General features: G+C 50.9%; 1 protein-coding gene across 1 annotated transcript in view; it reads right to left on the reverse strand.

Moving 5' to 3' along the window:
• Window positions 1-24,489, reverse strand: part of LOC136645361 (probable cation-transporting ATPase 13A5) — a 40,443-nt gene extending 15,954 nt beyond the window's left edge. Inside the window, exons 1-17 of the mRNA XM_066621587.1 lie at window positions 24,202-24,489; window positions 19,656-19,829; window positions 18,637-18,774; window positions 17,815-17,885; window positions 17,575-17,655; window positions 15,954-16,023; window positions 15,611-15,745; window positions 14,715-14,787; window positions 14,224-14,355; window positions 13,384-13,554; window positions 11,995-12,152; window positions 11,296-11,484; window positions 10,367-10,428; window positions 9,661-9,811; window positions 3,302-3,388; window positions 1,959-2,115; window positions 886-1,003 (exon numbers count right to left, since the gene is read on the reverse strand). Coding sequence (XP_066477684.1) covers window positions 886-1,003; window positions 1,959-2,115; window positions 3,302-3,388; window positions 9,661-9,811; window positions 10,367-10,428; window positions 11,296-11,484; window positions 11,995-12,152; window positions 13,384-13,554; window positions 14,224-14,355; window positions 14,715-14,787; window positions 15,611-15,745; window positions 15,954-16,023; window positions 17,575-17,655; window positions 17,815-17,885; window positions 18,637-18,774; window positions 19,656-19,829; window positions 24,202-24,489 — 2,255 coding nt within the window. The remainder of the gene's footprint in view (window positions 1-885; window positions 1,004-1,958; window positions 2,116-3,301; window positions 3,389-9,660; window positions 9,812-10,366; window positions 10,429-11,295; window positions 11,485-11,994; window positions 12,153-13,383; window positions 13,555-14,223; window positions 14,356-14,714; window positions 14,788-15,610; window positions 15,746-15,953; window positions 16,024-17,574; window positions 17,656-17,814; window positions 17,886-18,636; window positions 18,775-19,655; window positions 19,830-24,201) is intronic.
• Window positions 24,490-24,761: the final 272 nt, after the last annotated feature.

Here is a 24,761-nt window from a genome sequence, read left to right on the forward strand (position 1 = left end):
AAAACCTCTGTCCTGGGACAGTGTCCTGGGACACTCCAGATGTTCCTATAAATGAAACCAGCCAAGATTCCTCACTGGGAAGACACTGTTCACTGGGATGAGTGCTGCTCTCCCCAGTAACTGCAAGTTCAAGGCTTAAACCTTCCTCGAAGGGGTTGCCTGTCGCCAGGGAGGGCCTGAAACAGCAGTGCCAGCACACATCCCCGACCAGAGACTGCCACAGTGGCTGGGAGTGTGTCAGGCGGGTGCTTCTGTTTTCGGAATCGTTTGACCTCCATGCCCAGACACATCCTCTTGACTGAACCTTCAAATGCACTGCATCAAATTGGACACAACGTAAAGTGCTCTCAGTCAAAAAATTTTGTTCAGTGGGGGAGAAAAGCTCCCTCCCTCGCCGCAAGGGCTTCAATAGCTGGCCTATGTGCTCAGAGGCTTCCCCTCCCCCTCCGCCATCATATGAAGGTCCGGCAAGAGCTGCTCCCTCCAAGGAGCACCACCTGCTGCTGGCTGAATCGCAGAGACACGGTGGGGAGACCCACCGATGCGGTGTCTGGCAAGACGGGTCCAGGCACACTGACTGAGCAGCAGGGCTGAGGTGGAAACACACTCCACACCCACATGGCAGCCACGCTCCCTGCTTCCAGCTCCACACAATGCACATTGGCCAGTGCTGGTGACAATCAGTATCCCTCCTCCCGTCTGGAAGCCTTTTTTTGATCAAAAACCAGCGTGTCACCAGTGAAACACGCAAGATGCTTGGAAGAGAACTCCCCCCCCCCGCTGCCCCCCTGCCCTGGCCAGTGACACCTGCAGGCACTTGCAGCGGCAACCTAGGGGGCCAGGTGGGTCCTGCAGTACTCGCAAGTCCCTGTTTCTGAGGCTGACCTCTCCAAGCCCTGCAGGTCTGTGTCTTCACTCAGGGCCAACGTCTTCTGTGCCAGCGCGATGACTCGGAAGCCTTGCGAGGTGTAGAACTTCAGCCCCTTGAGAAAGTTCGGCGGAACTACAGCGGGAGGAGCAGAAAGAAGCCCCAGTCAGAAAGGGAGCACCCCTGGAGTCCCGTCGGCAGAGTGGGCCGTGAGGCGGTTGAGGAGCAGCCAGGACTGGGAATACAAACCCAAGCACCAGGCCAGTCATACTCTCCCTGGCAGGACTCAGGGCAACTCTGGGGCTGCAGGACTGAGTCTGAGGAAATGACAGAAAGAAAGGCATTCACCACCACCATTGCTGCTTGGGCAAACCAGTGCCCCCCCCCCCCCCGTATAAAGGTGAGAACTGCAGTCTTGCCCTGTGCTGGACTTGGACCAATAGAGGGTGCCACACCCCCTTGAGTCCAAGTCCCAATGAAAGAATTTGGCTGTACCACAAATGGCCACTGGGGGCTCTGTGTCACTTTTTATATCCATTTATATTGTGGTTTTTGTGCATTTTTCAAAACCCTCTATTTGCCACCTTTGGGAAAAAGGAGGGACACAACTCTTTTAAATTAAAATGATATGATCTTTGTCAGCAAGGCAGGCAGCATAATGACATTTGTGGCAGCACTCACAGGAGAGGCCACTATGGCGGCTGCAAGAAACACCTCTGTAGTACCACTATATACATGTGCCTGGGAAACCTGGCTGGACCAGACCACTGGACCAGTGCAGTGCTGGGGCCTGGGTGCCCAATCTTGCTCAGGCCCCTGTGTGCTACCTCCCTGTCTGCCTCCTAATGGCACAGTGGACACTGTCCCTGATCCTAAGGGCCAGGTGGACCTCTGGCCTCTGTCCCACTGGGTCAACCTCTGGTGCCGCCACTTCCACATGTGACAAGCACACAACCGTCTTCTCTGCAGCAAATGTCAGGTGTGCAGCTGCCCAAATACTGAGTAGGAGCAAGCTCCCCCAGGCTGGTCCTCCCGCCCCCACCTTTGGCCATGTTGGCATTCTGGGTCTCTGCCCTGACCACACACGTACTGGTGCTTGCTTTGCAGAAGCTGGCCACCATCTCAGGTGCTCCCTTCATGTAGAGATCATAGGAGTCCTTCCCCAGTTCCTGCGCGATGACAGACATCCGCTGGAGAGTGGAGCAAAAAGGAAACTGGTGCAGAATCTTAATTCCTTCCACAGGAGCCTGTGAGTGGGCAGAAACAGGAGGCTCTTGGTTGGGTGTTGAGTTTGCTTAAGAACCACAAAACCTACAAAGGGATTGGTGGAATTTCTGTTCTGAGAGGGTGGGCTGGGGAGCACGAGAAGACCGCAGCTCCCGGAGCTCCTTCGTGCAAAGCTGACTGCTAAATCATCAAAAAGCCAGGCTGCATTGGGAGCTCTGCTCCATCCCAGAAGAGCAGCAGCCCCCACTCATGCCCCTGCTTTGTCTGCGGAAGGTTCTCCAATGTTGTCAGTCTCCTGCACCAACTCACCCCCCAACATTTCCGTCTCTGACTCTCTTTGCCTGAATGGCTTCTGGATTGATCCTGTGGAGCCGGCGGAGACTATTGGGCTGCCTGAGGCAGCCAACTGCGCCTGAGACCCTCCCCCAGCTCCTTCCTCCACGTGGGCTTTTGAATCAAAGCAGGAATTGGGGGGACACGAGGAATGCACTGCACATTTCCTGTTTGTTCAAAGACACCACACAGAGGATCCTGTGCCTTCCAACAACACAGGAAAGCAGAGCTCATTGGGAGAGATCCCAGCATGAGAGATCCCAACCTGCATTTCCCTTTGCTTAAAGAGCCATGGAGGAAGGGGGCGGGGAAGTAGGCAGGATCACTGTGCGCACTGGTCCTCCCCCTGCCTGCTTCTCTCACTGCTCTATCTGCCAACAGCCTCCTTGAAGGAGCCCAGCAGAGGATGGAGAGAGGTGAAGGAGCCTGGTCCTTGTGCTCCTTCTTCCTTAATCAAAGCAGGAAGTGTGGAGAAGCAAGCTGGGAACTTGCCCTGCACTTCCTGCTTTGCAGAAAGAGCTTGCAGGGAGGAAGAGGCTGGTAAGGGGGGCAGCAGCAGAGACCTTTTCTCCACCCCCCTGCTCCTCCCCCACCCACCACCTGATATGAATGGTGCCCCTCGCTTCATGGATGGAACCACCCCTGCAATTGTGACACGACTTCCAGCAGTTTCCTTACTGCCTGTTCAATCCAGAAGACTGGCTGTGGACTCTCTGAGTGCCGTTTCTGCTTTAAGCCTGGTTCAGTTTTCCAAGCAGAGATGCAAACCCAGCACCCAATTTTGGCTTCCCATTGGTCAGGGAGGGAGGGGGCAGAAAACTCTGCCAGGCTACTGATCGTTCAGTGGCAGAGGTCAGAGGTCAGAGCACCCACCTGGGAGGCACCAAGGCCTGGCTTGACAACCATGCAGGTGTCCGATGTGCTGGGTTTGCTCCGCTTCAAACTGGAGTCTTCTATTTCCTGTATGAAAGTAATGATCTGTGAATTATCAGAGACATTTCTAGATACCTAGGAGGGATAGGGTTGTAATCATAGGGTTGTAATCATGGGGGACTTCAATTATCCTCACATCGATTGGGTAAATTCGTGCTCTGGTCATGAAAGAGAAACCAGTTTTCTTGACATGTGGGAGGCATGTGGATGTGGGAGAACCCATGGACATTATATATCTGGACTTTCGGAAGGCATTCGACACGGTACCTCACCAAAGGCTACTGAAAAAACTCCACAGTCAGGGAATTAGAGGACAGGTCCTCTCATGGATTGAGAACTGGTTGAAGGCCAGGAAACAGAAAGTGGGTGTTAATGGGCAATTTTCACAATGGAGAGAAGTGAAAAGCAGTGTGCCACAAGGATCTGTCCTGGGACCGGTGCTTTTCAACCTCTTCATAAATGACTTGGAGACAGGGGTGAGCAGTGAGGTTGCAAAGTTTGCAGACGACACCAAACTTTTCCGAGTGGTGAAGACCAGAAGTGATTGTGAGGAGCTCCAGAAGGATCTCTCCAGACTGGCAGAATGGGCAGCAAAATGGCAGATGCGCTTCAATGTCAGTAAGTGTAAAGTCATGCACATTGGGGCAAAAAATCAAAACTTTAGATATAGGCTGATGGGTTCTGAGCTGTCTGTGACAGATCAGGAGAGAGATCTTGGGGTGGTGGTGGACAGGTCGATGAAAGTGTTGACCCAATGTGCGGCGGCAGTGAAGAAGGCCAATTCTATGCTTGGGATCATTAGGAAGGGTATTGAGAACAAAACGGCTAATATCATAATGCCGTTGTACAAATCTAAACAGCCACCGGGTAGATGGGACTCGTCAGCCTGGGAAGGCAGCTCATCTGAGAGAAGGAAAACTCTGATCCCAAACCTCCACTGCCTTGTGGCTACATCCAGTTATGGAAAAGGCTTCAGGAGTCAACCTTGAGGCAAAATCTGGAGCTGGAGTCCCTGAGACAGTTCATGGCTGAACACAGTCACGTTCTGGCAACTCCTGCGACACCGCTGGAACCAACCGTTTTGGCCTCTGCCTTTCCATTGGACCATTTCAGCGACGTGGAGAGGGGGGATTTGCTGCATGGGTAACAGCCTATCCTCCATACCTACTTTACCCAGGCTTCGCGCACTGGAGAGGACACTCTGTTCCAGAACCACCATTCAGAGTGTGACATCATAGTCTTCCGAGACTGAAAGATGCCAACCACAACAAATCTATGGTAAGGCCACACCTGGAGTATTGTGTCCAGTTCTGGTCGCTGCATCTCAAAAAAGACATAGTGGAAATGGAAAAGGTGCAAAAGAGAGTGACTAAGATGATTACGGGGCTGGGGCACCTTCCTTATGAGGAAAGGCTACAGTGTTTGGGCCTCTTCAGCCTAGAAAAGAGACGCCTGAGGGGGGACATGATTGAGACATACAAAATTATGCAGGGGATGGACAGAGTGGATAGGGAGATGCTCTTTAGACTCTCACATAACACCAGAACCAGGGGACATCCACTAAAATTGAGTGTTGAGAGAGTTAGAACAGACAAAAGAAAATATTTCTTTACTCAGCATGTGGTTGGTCTTTAGTAGACCAACCTGTAGTTCTGTAGAACCTGTAGTTCTCTACAGTTCTGGCAGGGAAAACCAGCAAATGAAACCAGGGAACATGGCATTGGCTTTGCGGTCAGAAATACCCTGCTGGAATCCATCATCCCACCTACTGTGGGAAGTGAAAGAATTTTGTCCCTGCAGCTCCAGTCATCAGCAGGACCTGTCACTCTCATCAGTGCTTATGCACCAACTCTGTCGTCTCCAGCAGAAGCCAAAGACAAATTCTACGATGACCTGGCCACCACTATCAAGAAGATCCCTGTAAAAGAGCCATTGTTCATCCTCGGCGATTTCAATGCTAGAGTTGGTGCTGATCACAGTTCGTGGCCCACTTGCTTAGGTCAGTTTGGCACTGGGAAGATGAATGAAAATGGCCAACTCCTGCTAGAGTTTTGCTGTCATCACGGTCTCTGTGTCAGCAACACGTTCTTCAACACGAAGCCCCAACATAGAGTCTCTTGGAGACACTCAAGATCAAAGCACTGGCACCAGCTCGACCTGATTCTCTCCAGATGCTCCAGCCTTCCCAGCATCAAGATCACACGCAGTTATCAGGGTGCTGCCTGCGACACTGACCACTCCCTGGTGTGCAGCAGAGTGAAACTGCAAGCAAAGCGACTGTATCACACGAAAAAGGAAGGAAGACCTCGCATTGATACCAGCAAGATCCGGGATCAGAGGAAAGTGGAGGAATTTGCACAAGCACTTGAGGAATCTCTTCCAGGCCCGGCTGATGCAAACGCATCCAATAGATGGGAACATTTCAAGAATACCATTTACAACACCGCCTTGTCCATATTTGGCAAGAAGACCAACAAGACGGCAGACTGGTTTGAAGCCCACTCTGAGGAGTTCACACCAGTCATTGAGGAAAAGAGGAGAGCTCAAGCAGCATACAAGGCCTGTTCCAGTGAGCGCAACCTGCAGGTCCTCCGAGCTGCTCGCAGCAAAGTCTAGCAGGCTGCCAGGAGATGTGCTAACGACTACTGGCTCCAGCTCTGTTCCCAGATACAGATAGCAGCTGACACGGGCAACATCAAGGGGATGTATGATGGTATCAAGCAGGCCCTAGGTCCAACACAGAGGAAAATTGCCCCTCTGAAGTCTGCAGCAGGCGAGGTCATCCAGGATCGGGCGCAGCAGATGGAACGCTGGGTGCAGCACTACTCTGAGCTATATTCCAGAGAAAATGTAGTCACTGAAGAAGCGCTGAACAACATTGAGTGCCTGCCTGTGCTGGAAGAGCTTGACAGTGAACCAAGCCTAGAAGAACTTCACGTGGCCCTGGACTCCCTTGCCTTTGGCAAGGCACTTGGAAAAGACAGCATCCCTGCTGAAGTCCTAAAGTGCTGCGAAGAGATCATCGTCACTGAGCTGCATGAAATCCTCTGTCTTTGCTGGAGAGAAGGTGGAGTACCTCAAGACATGAGGGATGCAAACATCATCACGCTGTACAAGAACAAAGGTGACAGGGGTGACTGCAACAACTACCGCGGCATCTCTCTCCTTAGCGTAGTAGGAAAGCTGTTTGCCCAAGTTGCACTAAAGAGGCTCCAGGTACTTGCAGAGAGCGTTTATCCAGAATCGCAGTGCGGATTCCGAGCCAACAGGTCCACCACTTATATGGTATTCTCCCTTAGACAACTGCAGGAGAAATGCAGGGAACAACGACAGCCACTCTTTATAGCCTTCATAGATCTCACGAAGGCTTTCGACCTGGTCAGCAGGGACGGCCTCTTCAAGATTCTCCCCAAGTTTGGATGTCCACCCAGGCTCCTCAGCATCATCAGATCTTTCCACAAGGACATGAAGGGCACTGTTGTCTTCGATGGCTCCACATCAGACCCTTTGACATCCGAAGCGGAGTGAAGCAGGGCTGTGTTCTTGCGCCAACCTTGTTTGGGATTTGCTTCACTGTCCTGCTGAAGCATGCCTTTGGAACTGCAACAGAAGGCATCTATCTCCGGACCAGATCAGACGGAAAGCTCTTCAACCTCTCCAGACTGAGAGCAAAGTCCAAAGTTCAGCTGAAATGTCTGCATGACTTCCTCTTTGCCGACGATGCAGCTGTCACTACCCACTCTGACAAAGATCTCCAGCAGCTCATGGATCGTTTTAGCAAGGCCTGCCAAGATTTTGGACTGACAATCAGCCTGAAGAAAACACAGGTCATGGTTCAGGATGTGGACTCACCTCCCTGCATTACAATCTCTGCGCATGAACTGGAGGTTGTCCATGACTTTGTGTACCTTGGCTCAACGATCTCCGACACTCTTTTTCTCGATACCGAGCTAAACAAATGCATCAGTAAAGCAGCTACCACGTTTTCCAGACTCACAAAGAGAGTCTGGTCCAACAAGAAGCTGACGGAACATACCAAGATCCAGGTCTACAGAGCTTGCGTCCTGAGTACACTTCTGTACTGCAGCGAGTCATGGACTCTTCGCTCACAACAGGAGAGGAAACTGAACGCATACCACATGCGCTGCCTCCGACACATCCTCGGCATCACCTGGCAGGACAAAGTCCCAAACAACAGTCCTGGAACGAGCTGGAATCCCTAGCATGTATGCACTGCTGAAACAGAGACGCCTACGTTGGCTTGGTCATGTTGTGAGAATGGATGATGGCCGGATCCCAAAGGATCTCCTCTATGGTGAACTCGTGCAAGGAAAGTGCCCTACAGGTAGACCACAGCTGCGATACAAGGACATCTGCAAGAGGGATCTGAAGGCCTTAGGAGTGGACCTCAACAGGTGGGAAACCCTGGCCTCTGAGCGGCCTGCTTGGAGGCAGGCTGTGCAGCATGGCCTTTCCCTGTTTGAAGAGACACTTGGCCAACAATCTAAGGCAAAGAGGCAAAGAAGGAAGGCCCACAGCCAGGGAGACAGACCAGGGACAGACTGCACTTGCTCCCAGTGTGGAAGGGATTGTCACTCCCGAATCGGCCTTTTCAGCCACACTAGACGCTGTGCCAGAACCACCATCCAGAGCGCGATACCATAGTCTTCCGAGACTGAAGGTTGCCATCAGGTTGGTCTGTGGAACTCTTTGCCACAGGATGTGGTGATGGCAACTGGCCTGGACGCCTTTAAAAGGCGATTGGACAAGTTTCTGGAGGAAAAATCCATTACGGGGTACAAGCCATGATGTGTATGCACAACCTCCTGATTTTAGAAATGGGTTATGTCAGAATGCCAGATGTAAGGGAGGGCACCAGGATGCAGGTCTTGTGTTATTTGGTGTGCTCCTTGGGGCATTTGGTGGGCCATTGTGAGATGCAGGAAGCTGGACTAGATGGGCCTATGGCCTGATCCAGTGGGGCTGTTCTTATGTTCTTAACCCTGCTTACCTGCAACCTGATTAGAAAGAATTCGCTTCCCATTCACACTCCAGGTTTCCTATTTACACATTAAAGCAGAACACCTCAAGCCTTTCTTATCACCCCGATATCCTCACCAACTGCAGTGCTTCCCTGAAGTTCTGCACTTAGCAGCAACCCCAAATCCTTAAGCAGTCAGGGGTTTTGACCAACAAGGTGTCTCTGTACCCTGGTGCAACACTCTCTGTGTGCTGTGTCAGGACAAGGTTTCCACAAGCTGCTCAAAGACCTGAAGACCCTGGCAAGGAAATCCTCTTCAGGGAGACAGGCAGACATGCTTGCCTTGGAAACTCTCTCTCTCTCTCTCTCTCTCTCTCCTTTCTCTCCCTGTCTCTAGTTGCTAGAAGTTGGGATAGAAGAGCACAGACTTCTGAAAACCATTCCATAAACAGTGCCCCTTTCTCTTCTTCCCCTTGGATGCACTAAATACACAGCGCTACAAGCTCCCACCACCAACAGGAACTCACAACACCTTTGGATTGAGATTCTCTACATTGCACTGCTCTGTTATCCAGTCTAAAACCCCTCTGTCCAATGGAGTTCTGCTGTGTACTGGTGTCTTCTCTCTTTGAGCATTACAGTCAAGGGCTCCCCTCCACACACACTTCCTTAAGGAGAGAGATATATAAATGACACCCTCCCCTTGCCAGCTCTTCTGGTAACAGAGCAGTCCTCACCGCCCCTCCAGAGAATTTCCCGAGGGTCCATTATGGTTTCTTCGGTACTGAAGTGGCACCACTTCCTGCAGTTAATGAGTTTTGTCCCCTTTCTGGTTTGGGGCAGCCAAGAATGTTTGGGCTCAAGTTCAGTTCCTCTTAACTAAAAGCCTCTCTTGAAGCGGTTTTCAGGTGTGGGTTTAGATCTGGCTTGATCATCAGGCAAGGTTGCTTGCAACTGCAGAATGAAACTATTTAAGAAACTGCTGGAAAAGCCAGATTCTGAGATCAATGTTGACAGCCAGGCAGGTTTGTGTGTACAGTTCTGCCTTTGTACCAACTGAGCAATTCTTCTATTTCAAGAATTCAAAACGTTTTTGAGCATTTCTTAACACAGCCATGAGGTCTGGGAGCTTGACCCACCTTTGTAACCTTGTAAAAAGTGAAATTTCCCAGGATGCTAAATTCTGCATCAGGCAGCCAATTCAAGGCTTGCAGTTCAATGATGGAAAAACACACAATAGACCCAAGTCCTGCTCACAGTCCCTGCTTTAAGGGACCCAGCTGTTTCAGCTGTGCATTTATAACAATGAGACGCTCACCCAGTTGGTGCCCTCAAACATTTTCACATCCAGTGGATCTCCCTGAATCTTCCCATCCAGAACCAGCAGGGAGTGGCACGTTGCCATGGCTCTGCATATCGGCCCCCAGGGCAAGGGACTGCCTGAGGAGAAGCTGTGAAAATTCTGGGACCTGAAACAAAGCAGGCAAAAGGAGCAGGAGATCACTCGGCTGAGGATGGACACTCACACACACCCGTCTCTGCTCTCAGCTCAGGCCCAGATTAGTCAAGGCACTAATGCCACAGGGAAGGTTTAGATCAACTCCCATTTCCTTCAAAATGCTCCTGCATGCGCCACTCCATGTTACTTGCTCAGCCTGCACAAGTCTCGTCCCAGCTGGGCCCAGTTCAAGCCAGCTGAGGAGCACTTACAATCTAGGCCCTCCTGGCACTGAGGAACCTGACAAGAAAGTCATTTGTGCAGTACAAGAGCTGTGCCCAAACCCCACCCTCCTCTGCGGCACCTCCAGGAGCCCTTGTGTGGGGAAGCTGCTTGGCACCGCTAAGCATCTTGGGCAGGCAGAGTTTGACACACAGATGGTGCAGGAAGTGAATGCTCAAGGCCAGCCCAGGCAAGAGCTTCCTTGTGGACACTCCTGAGCAGGTGGTAGAAACTCTGAGGCCAGAATCTACCAGGTTCTACAGGAATCTGCTACAGCTTCCTCCAACCTCAGGAAACAGGTTACCTGTTTGATTGACAAGGTGTGACGCCCCAGAGATCCAGTCCGTCCTCCGTCAGGGTGCCAGTCTAGGTTCAGGAAAGCATCAAGGTTACTTCAGGGTCACTAAACTCAAAGTGACTCAGGCACAGTATTCTCTTAGTTCAGGCGTCTCCAAACCTTTTGGCCAGAGGGCCGCATCAAATATCTGGCGTGGTGTGGAGGGCCGGAAAAAAATTTAAATATAAAATTTAAATAAATAAATTAGAGATGGAACTTAGATGAGTGAACAGATGAATGAATGGGCTTGTTCAGTCCACCTCTCTGGCCCTCAGAACACCCTCCAGACACAATCAGAGCACAGTTCTGGTCATGTTCAGTTGAGTGGGCCAGGGGCTTTCAGGGGACAAGAGGTTGGCCGCAGGCCAGAAAGAGGCTTGCTGTGGGCCACATCTGGCCCCCGGGCCGGGGTCTGGAGACCCCTGCCTTAGTTAATGGAACTGAGAAATGGGCCAGTAATGAGCTAGGTCAAAGGGACATGTGCCTGCAGAAGGCAGAATGGACACTGGAGGAAACGGAAAACTCTGTGAGGCCCAGAGCTTCCATCCTCTTGCAAGTCCTTCAGGGAAAGTCTCACTTCTGGATGTTCATCAAACACAGTCACCTTGAGGACCAGAAATATTCTGAAAACAAAAACATCCAAGGTATTAAAGTCCTTAGCACCCATGTAGTGCTGTTGAGTGTTCACTAGTTCCCATCACACTATCACAGTAACGGCCCTGCAGGGAAGGCCATGTTGTAACTGAGAGGGTGGGGGGCCGAGGTTGGGAGAGAGCTGCTTGCCCAGACTGATGGCTTCCCCCATCACATTCCATCCTAGAAGGCAAAGGTCAAAGGTCTCCTACTTGCCCCAACTGTGGCTCTTCCCACCCCAAGGAGCAGCTCCTTCCCTGTACCTTGTCAAAGCACACCAGGTTTAGCTGCCCACAGATATTGATCCTTTGGGGACTGATGCAGAAAATCTTCCTGTTCTTCAGCCTCCTCTGGGCATAAACAGTGCAGGTTGTCAAAGCGGCCGGGATGGCTGGGGGGACAGCAACCGTCAAGAGGAGGAGAGCCATCGCCACGGTGTCTGCTACAGGTTGCTAAGAAAGGCGCAAACACATACATGCCGGACAGAGCATGAGTGGACCCGAGGGCAGGAGAAAAGTGGTCATATTCCTTGGGCTGGGTGTGGCATGACACCAATGCCCACCACGTCAGACTCATGCTTGACTGTAGCCAGGTTAACGTACGTGCCATGTGAACAGGTGCCAGAGCAATCTGGCCAAACTTCTGACAGGACCAGCCAAATTAACCAACCAACTTAATTTCTCCTGAAATTTCTAACAACACAAATGCTCTTTATCCCACCCCCTTTTCTTCCTCACCCTCCATCATCAGTCCTGGGACAAATTTTAGATCTAGATGTTCGGTTTTAGAGTGTGAGCTCCCTGGGCAGGGACCTGCCCTCTTCTACTTCACAAGGCACTGATGGTGCAGCAAAACCCCAAGGCCCTTCCCTCATGTAAGGCTTTTTGAGGGGGTGAGTCTTTTGAGGCTCTGGGGGTTCAGACCCACCCCAGTGGCAGCAGAGTTCTGTCCCTAACGCTTACCTTGCGGCTCACATACACACAAGTTGTGTAGACCAACCCCAGGACGCCAATCAGGGCCAGGCACACAATGAACTTGAAGACGTCTCTGTAGAGCTTGAAATTCAGAGGCTTGGGGTAGAGAATGGAGCGCACCAGGTCTCCTTTGGCTGTGTTGAAACCTGCAACAAACACCCAGAGGGCCTCATGATTGGGGCTGTGGGCAGGTAGGTGGTCTGGGGAGAGCCCAAAGGTCAGCAGCAGGAACTGCTGGATGATCAGGACCTCCCAGCTTGGGGAGCGCCATGAAAGACACTCCAAGCTCCTGGGTCCCAAGCAGAGCTGACACGGAACAGAGCGGAGAACATCTATAGCTGTGCCTGGCCCAGCAAGGGATATATGAGGACTCTGGGACACAACAACCCTTCTCACTGTATATCCTCACAGCAGGGAGTCCCCTGTGAAATCAGACACTGAAATGGCTCTTTCTGTACTTTGAAGCAAGTCTCTCACTCCACAGCCTTTTCGCAGAGTGGACATTTGTAAAGTGTGACAGTGAAAAACATATTTTAGGCACCAGACGGATCAAAACTGTTCTGGTTAGCACTTTCTAATTTATATTTTTTCTTCAGCTGACATGACATTGTTCATTTAAATATAAATCATGACAGGATCTACCATGGATCATACCTCCCACTGTTGGGAGGCCTCCAGCAGATTTCTGCATACGCACAATTTACCTGACTGCTTTCTTTGTGGAGGCTTTTTTCTCCCTGCTCTGTCTGGATCTAGCCAGGCGTGTGGTGGACGGGGATATCTGAATGATCACAATTCCACTTGTTGCTGGAGACCTCCCAGGGCCAACTCCCGCCAAGAAGCAGAGTCCCCATCTGCTTTTCCTCCAGTTTGCTCCACCTTCTGAACATTGGTTCAGTGTTCATTCTCTGACAGCAATTTGTGGGGACAAATGCTCTGACCTCAGAACAGCCCTCTCCCAATTTTTCTGTCCCTTTAAGTAATCTCTAAAATTCACTGAGGAGGGCTTTCAGTTACTCACAACAAGCAACCCTACTAAAACAAGACACTCTGATGTGCAAGGTTCCTAAAGCCACATGTAAAGCAAGCCAGGTTTTTCTCTCCCTTGAGCTGCATTCATAACTGACGATGCTGTAAAAATGCCAAGCAGAAGAACAGGTCTCTGCAAGCAGTTCCAGGTGAACATGCTTGATATTCCTCCCCCCCCCCCATGAATGTGATCCACATCTTGCATTGGAAAAAATTGAATTCACTGAATCTGTTCCTGCAGTGGAGCCCAAACAAAGATGTCTCTGCATCAGAGATCAGGACCCCCCACCTCTTTTCATACACTTCAGTTCTCACATGCACACCTGAGTAGCCCCAGGTCTGACCCACCTGTTTGCAGCACCACAGCTCTTGCTGGCCCTTGGTCTGAGCGCTTGGTCTGGATGATCTCCGTGCCACAGAAGAGGACGTGCCGTCGATAATCCTCGACGCTGTGAGTCTTCCAGGGCATGGTGTTGTCCATGCGAGGCAAGGGGGTCTTCATCACAGGAACACTTTCACCTGCAAAGACACTTCCATGTCCACTGGCTGCCTTCCAGGCCCCCAACTGCCCATGCTCCAGCTACCGTATCTGACGGTTCCTCCGAAGCAGCGGTGTGCTTTTATAGATGTGTTAAATGGAATTTGCAGGCACAACCCCTCCGGCTTCTAATAAGGGTTGGTGCTCAAGACCGGTGGAGCCCCCCCTCCCCCAAGGCATTCTAAAGTCTCAGTAAAATACATATTATTTCTTGAGGTTTAAGTGGTTTGGGTCTGCACTGGAATGTATCTGCGCCTCAGTATTATAATTGTCCACATGAGTCTTAACTTAGAAGATTATTGTGGTAGAACTTTGGCCAAATATCCTGCTAAGATCCTTCTAATCTTGTTTGTATCCACTGCACATTTCCATGTGGGCATGTGCAGTGGTCACTTGCTTCCGTCTGGTTGTTTCACTAGAGCCCCTGAGGAAGGCAGTGCGCCTCAATGTGTTGGGCTTTCAACCAGAACTTGCAATGCACTTTTTTCTACAGCAGTTTGAAGCTCTCTTTCTTTTCCTTTCTGGGAACTCAACCCTCGGTTATGTCAAGGTTTTCCTCCTCTCTATCTGCAAAAATGCTGCAGGTGGGGTGTTAGAAGAGGCAAAAGGAGGGCTAAGGGGAGAGGCCAAGAGGGGCCCACACGCCACACCTGTCAACATGCCCTCGTTGACAACACAGCTCCCGTCGAGAAGAATGGCATCGCATGGCAGAGAGTGCTTCTGCCCTTCTAAGACAAGGACGTCTCCTGGGACTAAATAGCAAGACTCCAGCTTGCAGCAACCTACAGAAGGAAAAAAAAAAAAAAAGAGGAGGAGGTTCAAAGTGAGCCATTTGGGATTTTGGGCCCCACTTCTGACAAGGTCAGGCAAACAATGCGTGTGCTGCCACAGGTTCTACCAGCCTCCAGGGTGCAACTGCCTAGAAAGGCCTGCTGTGGGCACTGCCTGGAGGGTGGGCCCTAATCCTGCAACAGTCTTAGGATGGCCCAGCACAGCTTTATAGGTTACCAAGAAATACCGGTGCACAGAGCCTCCTGAACTGTAGCTGCACCGGGAGAGGGGGCAGAATGGGGGACTGGGGTGGGAAGAGCCGGAGTGGGGGCAGGGCAGAGGCAGACAGCATCCAGACCAGGATACGAACCTTCAGGTCTTGTCCAGGCAGTGACTTGGACGCGGTTGTGCTCTTCCACCAGCTGGTGCAACTTGATAGATTGCTGCGAGAGGTAAAGAGAAGCAAAAGTCCTGATCGCCTCACCTGGTGATTTCTGGGTGGTGCTGAGTGGGTGAGAGAGGGCTGGGGTTCTGGCAAAGTCCCACCTGACTCACTGTTCAGTGGACTCCTGGATTGAGCTGGCTAGGGCGGATCTCAGGCACAGTCTTAGAAGTCCCTGGTTCTGGGAGATTTAAGCGTTTGTGCTGAGGCCCCTGGAAGAGGGCCAGCACAAGATTTCATGGTCGCCATGCCAAACACGGGCTAGTCTCAGTTGACTGCAGCCGCAATGCAAGAGGTGGGACGCATGCTGGACATGGGGTTTACCACTGGGCAGGTGTAGGGATATGAGGGAGATTAAGATCGCTCATTTTCTCAGATGACTCTCTGGCAGGGTTTAGGCTACTTGTGATCCCTTTTCTTTGCAGAAGCAGAGGACTGCATTATACGATCTGCCCTCACAGGATTCCCGATGGCCCTGGGGGATTTGCTCATTGCCTGCACCAGCAACTCATCTGAAGTCCTGGCTGACCTCTAGAATGAGGAAATGACCAGAGCTCTGGCTCAGATTGCTCCTACATGGCCTCTGCCTTGCTGCACAATTAAGGGGGCTCCCTGGTTTGCACACCTGATGGAGAGAACTGCACACCTAACTCTGCACACCTAATGGAGAGGACTGCAGCCCTTCTAAGGGAAGGAACAGGCTCATCTTTAGGCTGCTGCAAGACCTCATGTGTCTTTTGTGGCCACAGACCAACAGGACTACCTCTTTAGAAGTGGCTCCCAGAGAATGAGACTAAGAATGGTGAATTAAAGACCAGCCTTACCTGCCGAAGGTCATACACAGTGAGACCGATGGAGATGATGGACAGGATTATGATGGCTACAGAATACTCAATGTATCCTTGTGACAGCCAGAGAATCAGAGTGAAGGCTTGGAACACATAAAATGGGTTCAGGATCTATGGAAAGAGGGAAGGTTACATGGCCACCAATAACCCAGGAGCCTGGTGCTCGTTTTAGCAAAGCATCTCAAGTCATCCAGGCCCCTTCTCAGTCTTCTGAGCCACACACAACAGGGCACAAGGTGCTTTGAAGAGCCTGGCATAAAACACTTCTAGAAATAGGACACGGGTTCAAAAGGAAAGGAATAAAAGGCACACATGTTACCTCCTTAAAAAGCAGTTTCCAGACCGGACGAATCTCCACACTGATGGTGTTGGGCCCGCAAATCAGCCTCCTAAGGAAGAGAGAGACAGAGGCGAGCCCATGGGTGTCTATACCACAAGCAGCCTAGTCCTATGGGGCAAGGAGGAGATGTGGGGGCAGCAGAGCTTGCCAGACCAGGCAGTAGGGGAGAAAAAAGGTGGGGCCGGGGGGATCCATAGAAGACGAGACATAAAAGGCAAGAAGGCACAGAAGACACAGAAGGGCAAGTTGAGGCTCGGATGCTACTCACTCTTTTTGAAATAAAAAGCTCATAAAGTGGGAGACTTGCACATTTTGCTTGTGGGGGGCACTATTAGAAACTGTGTTCATCCTAGTCCCAGGTAACTAGACCCTTATGATATTTCCCAGTTTGCAGATGGAGGTCAGCAGACTCTTACTGGAGACCATGGCTAAATGCCTAAACCAGCCTCTGCCAAAGAAGCAGTGGGGTGTGGAGAACACCCTAGTGGCTTTGAAACCTGTTGAGTGGCCAAACCTGCAGCTGCATCTGGTTCCTCATGCAATCACATGGAACTGTGGAGCGAGACGTTCAGGTGTTTGGGCTGAAGCACCAACGGTCTGCTGATTAACACCCAGTTCTGCCTCTCATTCCAGGGTGCTTGGGGGCATTTTGGGGTGGACAAAGGCTAACAAACAGAAGCTGAATCCAGACACGATGGAGGTGTTGGGGGTTGGAAATGCTGGTGCTCTGAGTGGCAGGATTCAGCCTCTGCAACTTGGGAGTGCTCCTAGACCCTGGAAGCCCAGGGAACTCCTGTCACACCAGGAATGTTTCTTAATGCTCTGGCTGGATCCCCAGCTCCAGCCCTACCCAGAGAAGCCAAACCGAGCTGCTGTCACCCATGGACCAACCACATCCTGATGGGCCTGAGAGAATGCACTGCAAAAGTGGGGCTGCCTTCGACAATGGTCCAGAAGCTTCAAAGAGTCCAGAATGATGATGGTGATGATGATGATGAAGAGGTAGGGACAAAAGAGAGCACAAACAGTACATGGCACACCTCTTTTGTACCTGTCCATTGGTTTCCAATTTGCTTCTGAGCTCAGTTCAAAGTGCTGGCTTTCGCTTCCAAAGGCTTTAATGATCTGGAACCAAATGACCTGAAGGATCACCTCTTCTCATAACAGCCTGCCTGGCCCCTGAGATCTGTATCAGAGGCCTGCTGAGATCAAATTGGCAGGCACAAGGGAAGCGCAGGACACACTGGGAACTCTCAATGTGTACTATGCTTTCTGATCTGTCTGGGACTGTATGAGGAAGGAGCAAGGGGAGTGAGCAGGGAAGTGTATTGATGTGGCTCTGTCCATGGTAGGTTGGAGGGGGATGGCAGCAGGCTTGGGGTGAGGGCACCCAGGTCTGTTTACCACTCCACTGCCACTCAAATACAAGCCATACTGTCAGCATCATGGATGGGAAGCTGGCCGTGGGCTGAGACAGCATCTCAACTGGGAACTTTGCACTCTCAGTTCCTTTTGCAACACCAGCTAGGCGGAAGACAGCTCTGGGTCTGCTCAGATCTGAGGCACAGAATGTTTAGGTAGCCAGCCCTGTGAACCTTACCTAAGACCTTGCTCTTTCCTTGTTAATCCAGCTCCAAACTTGTGATGGATCTCATAACAAGTGTTGTTGTCATCTAGGGAACTGGAAAAGAGGCAACAGAGACACTTACATGGGAGTAAGTCCCATTGAAACCAGTGTGATGCACTACTGAGATCCGCCCAGGCTTGTGCTGCAAGATGTACTGTAGGCAGAGACCTTTGATTCCACACAGTCTTCTGCTAGCAAGTGGTTAAAACTTACCCAACTCTGTGGAACTGTTTGGCAGAAAAGTCCCAGACGAAGCGGACTTTTTGTACCTGGATGTATCTCACCTACACAAGCAAGATGCAACAAAGTCACAAGAAATAGCCAGGTAAAGATTACTGCTGAAATCCTCCCCAACTGAATTCAAGTTGCAGAAGACTGGAGGGGTGAGCCGGCTGGGATCTGGCAGGGAAAGAGCGCTTTATGGCTGAGAAAGGACTTGCCAGAATCATTAAGCCAGAATCTGTGAAGGGCTCTATGGGTTCTGAATGGTCACCAGCTACCATACTGGGCCACAGGTCCTACAGGCCTCAGCTGTGACCTCAGTTCTAGGAATCAGACTCCCGTGCTCCAATGTACTCATACAGATGTGGCTCCAGGCACTCCAAATCCCAACCACTCAGACTTCAGCCAGTTCTCAGCACATACCACTTACATACAGGAGCATTTAGGCCCACATGTAGGAAAGATCCTTTCTTAGTGCTCTCTCTACTGCCCCAGGACAACTACTCAGAGGGGTGAAGATGGTCCAAGCCCAAACATGTCCCCTGTACTCTTTGCTGAGGTCCACATGCCCTGACATGTGCTGACAATGTCACTGGTGTGTCCCACGGCTTGGAGATCCAGGACCTCCTGGACTTCCCCAAGGTAAGCAGGTGGCATTCTGAAAAAAACTGAAGACTTCTCAGAGAAGCTGTCCCTATCCATAATCCAGACTTGTCAGTTCTTGTTCAGGATAGCACAGAAGAAAAAAAAAAAGAGCCCTTTCAGAGCCCTTCACCTCCTTGCCTACAGTTAAGCCCCTTGATTCATTCTTACTTTCAAGTGAGGTTTCATTATAGCTTTGCTGATGACTGACTCCTTGTCTTTCTCGAGGACATCTGATTCTTTAATGTCCAAAAGATTCAACAAGTCAATCCAGGTCACCTTCTTCCTAAAGTATCTTTGAAACTCATCCTAGGAAAAATACAGAAACAGTTAATAAATTCACCCAAACAGATTCATACTCCTCTTAGATAAGGAATTATATCACTCTATCTTGAGTAGGAGCCAAGCCTGTCAGTGGTTTTGTTCCTTGTGGCGAAGTGCCAGATAACTAGTCCTTCAAATTGGACTTGCTATATTGCTAAGAATTTATGAATGGCAGAGAGCTCAGACATAGGACGTCCTGTCATATGAGAACAACAACTGAAAACCTCTGTATAAAACTAGCCCAAATGCAAATCAAATTTCAAAGTTTTATACAGCCTCTCTACACTTTCATCAAATGGGATTTCATTTTGGTGGCCAGGATTAAATTAGAACATGTGGTATATTGTTTCCCACCCACAGCCTTTGCAATGTGGTGAGCTCAGAGGTCAAATAAATATAAGTTGCTCGGGTGTCCATTCTAAGCAGCCAAATCTCAGACATAATATTTCAATATAACTCAAATTTTTGAAGGTTAGGTAGGTCCTGCTATTTTCTCCACAAAAGTGAGAGCAAAAGCAGTGGGTACCCTTAAATAAATAATAACATTCCATGAAATGTTTTTCTTTTAAAAACTCTGGTAAGATTCTGTGCTGCAGTGATCATAATTTTGCATGAAGAAAGTGGATTATAATGTGCAAATGAGGCTCACTATTACTGAGATTTCAATCACAACATGCCCACAATTTCAGTTACCTCTGTAGCCAGTAAGCTTAAATACAACAAGAAAACTGCTAATTCTCAAATAACTCAATTCCTTCCTTGTGAGGAGTGATCAAGAACACACAGAATAAACTGAGGCCTGGTTAGAACCCCCAAGGATGCAAAACTGGAGAAGCTGCCAAGAAGAAGCAAAAGAAGTCACTTGCTGTGGTTCTGAGCAACACAACATCTGCCTCCTGCAAGTCGCAGGGCACACAGTTTGCCCACACGTCCCACGCCGGCTTCCAGTAAAAGACAAGCAGGAGGACGCCACAGGACAGGATGTACCCAGCGATACACAGGGCCTTCCGGAAGGTTTGTGTTTTGTAGCCAAAGATCTCCTGCAAAGAGAAACCACGCAAGGTGACATCACAAAGGTTTTCCTCAGGAGCAGAACTGCTGTGGTGATCTAGTGAGCAGGATCTCTGCACTGCCTGCCTGGAGGCAAAGATGTCCAGAACGTGAGTAATTACCCAAGTAATTTTCCTGGCCCGGTGACTTCTTCCATCCAGCTGGTCACTGATTTTTCATGTCCTGCAAATGTCCCCTTCCTGTCCCCCGCCCTCCGCATGTCCTTCTTCCCACCAGCCTCGCTGAGTATTGTGCTTGGGCAGACTTTCTGGAATCACTTCAGCGTTTTTCTCTGACCCACAATTCTATCTGGCCCCTCCGTCAGATGCCTCAGCCAGCAACCACCTCAGTAAAAAAAGGCCCAGTCCCACGTCTCTCCCCCTTGGCCTGATCCCGCAGACACTTCCAGTTTTGCAGAGGTGGAGTGTGATTGCTCCACTTTCACTTTTGGGACATCGGGGAGCCTGCAACCCCTTAAGGGGGCTGAGGCCAGGGCTGTCAGGCTGGGGTGTTGCAATGCCCCAGTTTGAATAGCTCTGCATTAAGGGCCCAATCCTACCCAATTTTCAAGTGCCAGTGCAACCATGCCAAGCGGGCATGCGCTGCATCCTGTGGTGGGAAGGCAGTCACAGAGGCCTCCTCAAGATAAGGAAACATTTGTTCCCTTACCTCGGGGCTGTATTGCAGCTGCACTGGTGCTGGAAGGTTGGATTGGATTGGGCCCTAAGTCACACGCACACATTCACAGATCCATTTCAGGCCAGAGAGTTCTGATATGAAACATCAAGATGCTGTCCATTGGGCAAAGAGACAGGGCTGTCTCAGTAGTGGCTCTGAAATGATCTTTTAGCCCAGAGGTCTCTCTGTGCCATGACCATTTCTTTTTTCTTGGTGAAGACCAGAAGTGATTGTGAGGAGCTCCAGAAGGATCTCTCCAGACTGGCAGAATGGGCAGCAAAATGGCAGATGCGCTTCAATGTCAGTAAGTGTAAAGTCATGCACATTGGGGCAAAAAATCAAAACTTCACATATAGGCTGATGGATTCTGAGCTGTCTGTGACAGATCAGGAGAGAGATCTTGGGGTGGTGGTGGACAGGTCGATGAAAGTGTCGACCCAATGTGCGGCGGCAGTGAAGAAGGCCAATTCTATGCTTGGGATCATTAGGAAGGGTATTGAGAACAAAAAGGCTCATATTATAATGCCGTTATACAAATCGATGGTAAGGCCACACCTGGAGTATTGTGTCCAGTTCTGGTCGCTGCATCTCAAAAAAGACATAGTGGAAATGGAAAAGGTGCAAAAGAGAGCGACTAAGATGATTACGGGGCTGGGGCACCTTCCTTATGAGGAAAGGCTATGGCGTTTGGGCCTCTTCAGCCTAGAAAAGAGACGTCTGAGGGGGGACATGATTGAGACATACAAAATTATGCAGGGGATGGACAGAGTGGATAGGGAGATGCTCTTTAGACTCTCACATAACACCAGAACCAGGGGACATCCACTAAAATTGAGTGTTGGGCGAGTTAGAACAGACAAAAGAAAATATTTCTTTACTCAGCGTGTGGTCGGTCTGTGGAACTCCTTGCCGCAGGATGTGGTGCTGGCATCTGGCCTGGATGCCTTTAAAAGGGGATTGGACAAGTTTCTGGAGGAAAAATCCATTACGGGGTACAAGCCATGATGTGTATGTGCAACCTCCTGATTTTAGAAATGGGCTATGTCAGAATGCCAGATGCAAGGGAGGGCACCAGGATGAGGTCTCTTGTTATCTGGTGTGCTCCCTGGGGCATTTGGTGGGCCGCTGTGAGATACAGGAAGCTGACTAGATGGGCCTATGGCCTGATCCAGTGGGGCTGTTCTTATGTTCTTAGCTCTGTGGACTAATTGGGAGGTTCATGCATGTGTATCAAATGTACATGTGTTCTTACTATCAATGAGCCTGATGTCCAGCCTCCTGTGTGAAAGAAGGTTGCCAAGCCCTGTTTTAGCCTTACTTGTTGAGCTTTCAGCAAACGTGAAAAGGCCCCCTCCATCCCTAGACAAGTTGTGTACTTTTCTCTCCAGCTCCTACAGTCAATGTTGCCATCAAAGCCTGGTAGACACTTCTGGCACTTGACTTCTTTACTTTCTACTTCAGTGGCAAAATTGACCATTTTAAAGTTGTGTACATTTAAATGTTATGCAGCATCATCCTAACTTGCACTGGAGCAGGAAAGTCAGTGAACCTACACTGTATCCAGCACAAGTTTCAGGCCGCCAGAGACTCACCCTGAGGCAAGGGGAAACTTCCCCTTATCCCGGAGAGAGCCACTGCAGTCCTAATGGGGTTACTCAGATCTGCACCACCTCAATTGGTGGCGCAAATCCAAGCAGCCCGGGACTGCCACGGGCTACCTGGGAATGGGGCTAGGATGCGGCATAACTTCCGGGTCCTGGCCCCACCTCCCGCTCCCCGCCCACCTGCTCCCAGGAACACCCGCAGCCCGCCTGCCCACACCTCCGTCCCGCCTCCTCCCCCTGCCTCCTCCAGATGCCCATGTTGGCCAAGCTCAGCTGGCACAAACTCACCCTCCGATGCAACAGGAGCAACATCGATAGGCCTTTGCAAGTCCCTTTCACCGGCTGAAGTGCAGTTACTTCAGCATGAAAGTGCTTTACTGCAGTTTTGCGACAACGTTGGGCTGGTGCAAGGGACTTGCACCAGCCCAACTGCAACTTTGGATTGCGCTCTTATTTAAATAAGCAGGAGGCTTATTTAAGGCTGGCACATCACCAGTTAAGTGGGAGAAGCATTTGCCATTTGGCATACCACCTCAGGCACCGAGAGGTCTTTGGTTGACCCTGCATACACAGTATCTGAGGGCCCAATGCTAACCAACTTTCCAGCACTAATGCAGCTGTGCCAATGGGATATGTGGTGCATCCTGTAGTGTGGGAGCAGTCACAGAGGCCTCCTCAAGGTAAGGGAATATTTGTTCCCTTATCTCAGGGCTGTATTGCAGCTGCATCGGTGCTGGAAAGTTGGGTGGGATTGGACTCTGACCCTCTTAATTTTTCTGTTGTGTCTCCCACACATCTATCATGTGCACTGAAAGACTCAATCAGGAGTCTGAGTATCTGCTCTTTAACCACCCTGTTTAAACAACTCTGTTTAACCACTTGGGCATGCCAAAGGACAGGTAAACTTTGTTAAAAGAAGAGTGTTTTTAAGCAGGTACACTGACACTTGTATAGGATTCTAAGAACCCCTTTCACCAATACAAACCTGCCCAAGCAGACACATGTTTGGGAAGCCATTGGAGATGGGGCCTTCTCTGTGGTGGCACCTTCTTTGTGGAGATCCACCTGGCACCCTGTTTTGCCACTTTAAGATGGCAAGTCAAGGCATTTTTATTCTAGAAATCTCCTTTTGATCCTGCTGTTTTATCATTGCCAATTTGATCATTGCTTTTACATAATTTTTAGATCATAAGCCACTTTGTTGTTTTTAACTAAAGGCAAGGTACAAATACATAAGACACGTAAAAATGAGGGGAGGAGTGTTTAAACCAAATTAACTACTGTAAGAAATCAGTAGGTTAAAGAGAGTTGCTCTGGATTCCTTAGCCTGGAGCAATAGTGTGTGATCTTGTGAAATCAAAAGGTGGATCCTAGGAGCTTCACCAGCTTAAGTGGGAAACCACAAATGTGCCCCCCTTTCTACTGCAAATGTAAATGGACCAATTTAAGTTTAACCCTCCGACATTTCACAGCAGAAACATGTGCACTGAGCACTTCTCATCTCCCTCCAGCCTCTCACTATGACATGTTGCTGGAGCCTCTTCCCATCAGCCTTGCACTGTATTCCTGAGCTCTGCAGTAGCCCTGGAGTCAGGCTGGAGTGGCCTGCAGCTGTTCCACTAACACACACACACACACACACACAGCTTGACAACCTCACCATGTACCAGGCTGTGCTTGTTATAGAGTCACTGCAGTTCAGCCACATCTGGCAATAGCTGCCACTGGGACGGGCAGTTGGCAGTTACTAGCAGGCCAGGAGGGAAGCAAGAGCACTTCCTGGGAGGGTGTGGGGTGGGCTCCAAGAGCAAAGTGGGGACAAAAAGGGGCCAGTCGTTCCCCAGGAAAACATGCCGGAAGAGAGGGAGCGCTGGAGTCTACGCGAGCCCCACATCCCCCTGCGCAAGGCTGCAGGCCGGCCAGCCCCACCCAGCACCCCGGTTTCTGGACAAGGCCAGGCTCTTCCCCCCTTCCTGCTTGTCCAGCAGACCTCTTCCCCCCCCCACTACCAGTAGGCCCCACTTCCCCTCCTCTTAGCCATGGCCCCTGCGGAGGCCAGGCCCAAGCCCCCTCCACGCACATGTGGCAGGCATGGCTCCCTCTCAGGAACGGACGGGGCAGAGCCGCTGTTGCTGGGGGTGATGCTCAGGAGGCGGCCGAAAGAGTTGGCGCTGCTGACAGATGAGGACCATCGCCTGCTGGCCCAGGCCACCCGCCTGGGGCGACGGCCTTGCAGCCCGGCACGTTCCTGAGAACTGCCGCCACCGCCGCTGCTGCTGGCAGACACGAGCAGGCCTGGGTGGCTGGCCAGGCTGGGCCAGGCCTCACCGTGGGCAGAGGCCTGGCCTGCCTTGCCCAACCTGGCCATCTTTGCAGCCTCGGTGGGGAGAGGAGGAGGAGAAACTCTGGCCCAGCCAGGAAGGCCCCAGAGCAGGGAGGAGGAAAGGAAGAGGATTCTGGTCCTGGCCTGAGCGCAGCGGCCCAGGGCCTTTCCTGGGCCTCACGCCTTGCCCTGCCGGCCTGTCCTGGGCCACGCCGAGCGCTCCCCAGTTCTTTCCCAGGCCTCCCCTCCGCCATTGAGGGGGGCCGGCACAGCTGCATTCACAGCTCAGCAAACTCCAGGCCCTGGAAGGCCCGTTA

The sequence above is a fragment of the Tiliqua scincoides genome, chromosome 3, assembly GCF_035046505.1.
Source record: "Tiliqua scincoides isolate rTilSci1 chromosome 3, rTilSci1.hap2, whole genome shotgun sequence".
Classification (NCBI taxonomy): Eukaryota; Metazoa; Chordata; class Lepidosauria; order Squamata; family Scincidae; genus Tiliqua; species Tiliqua scincoides.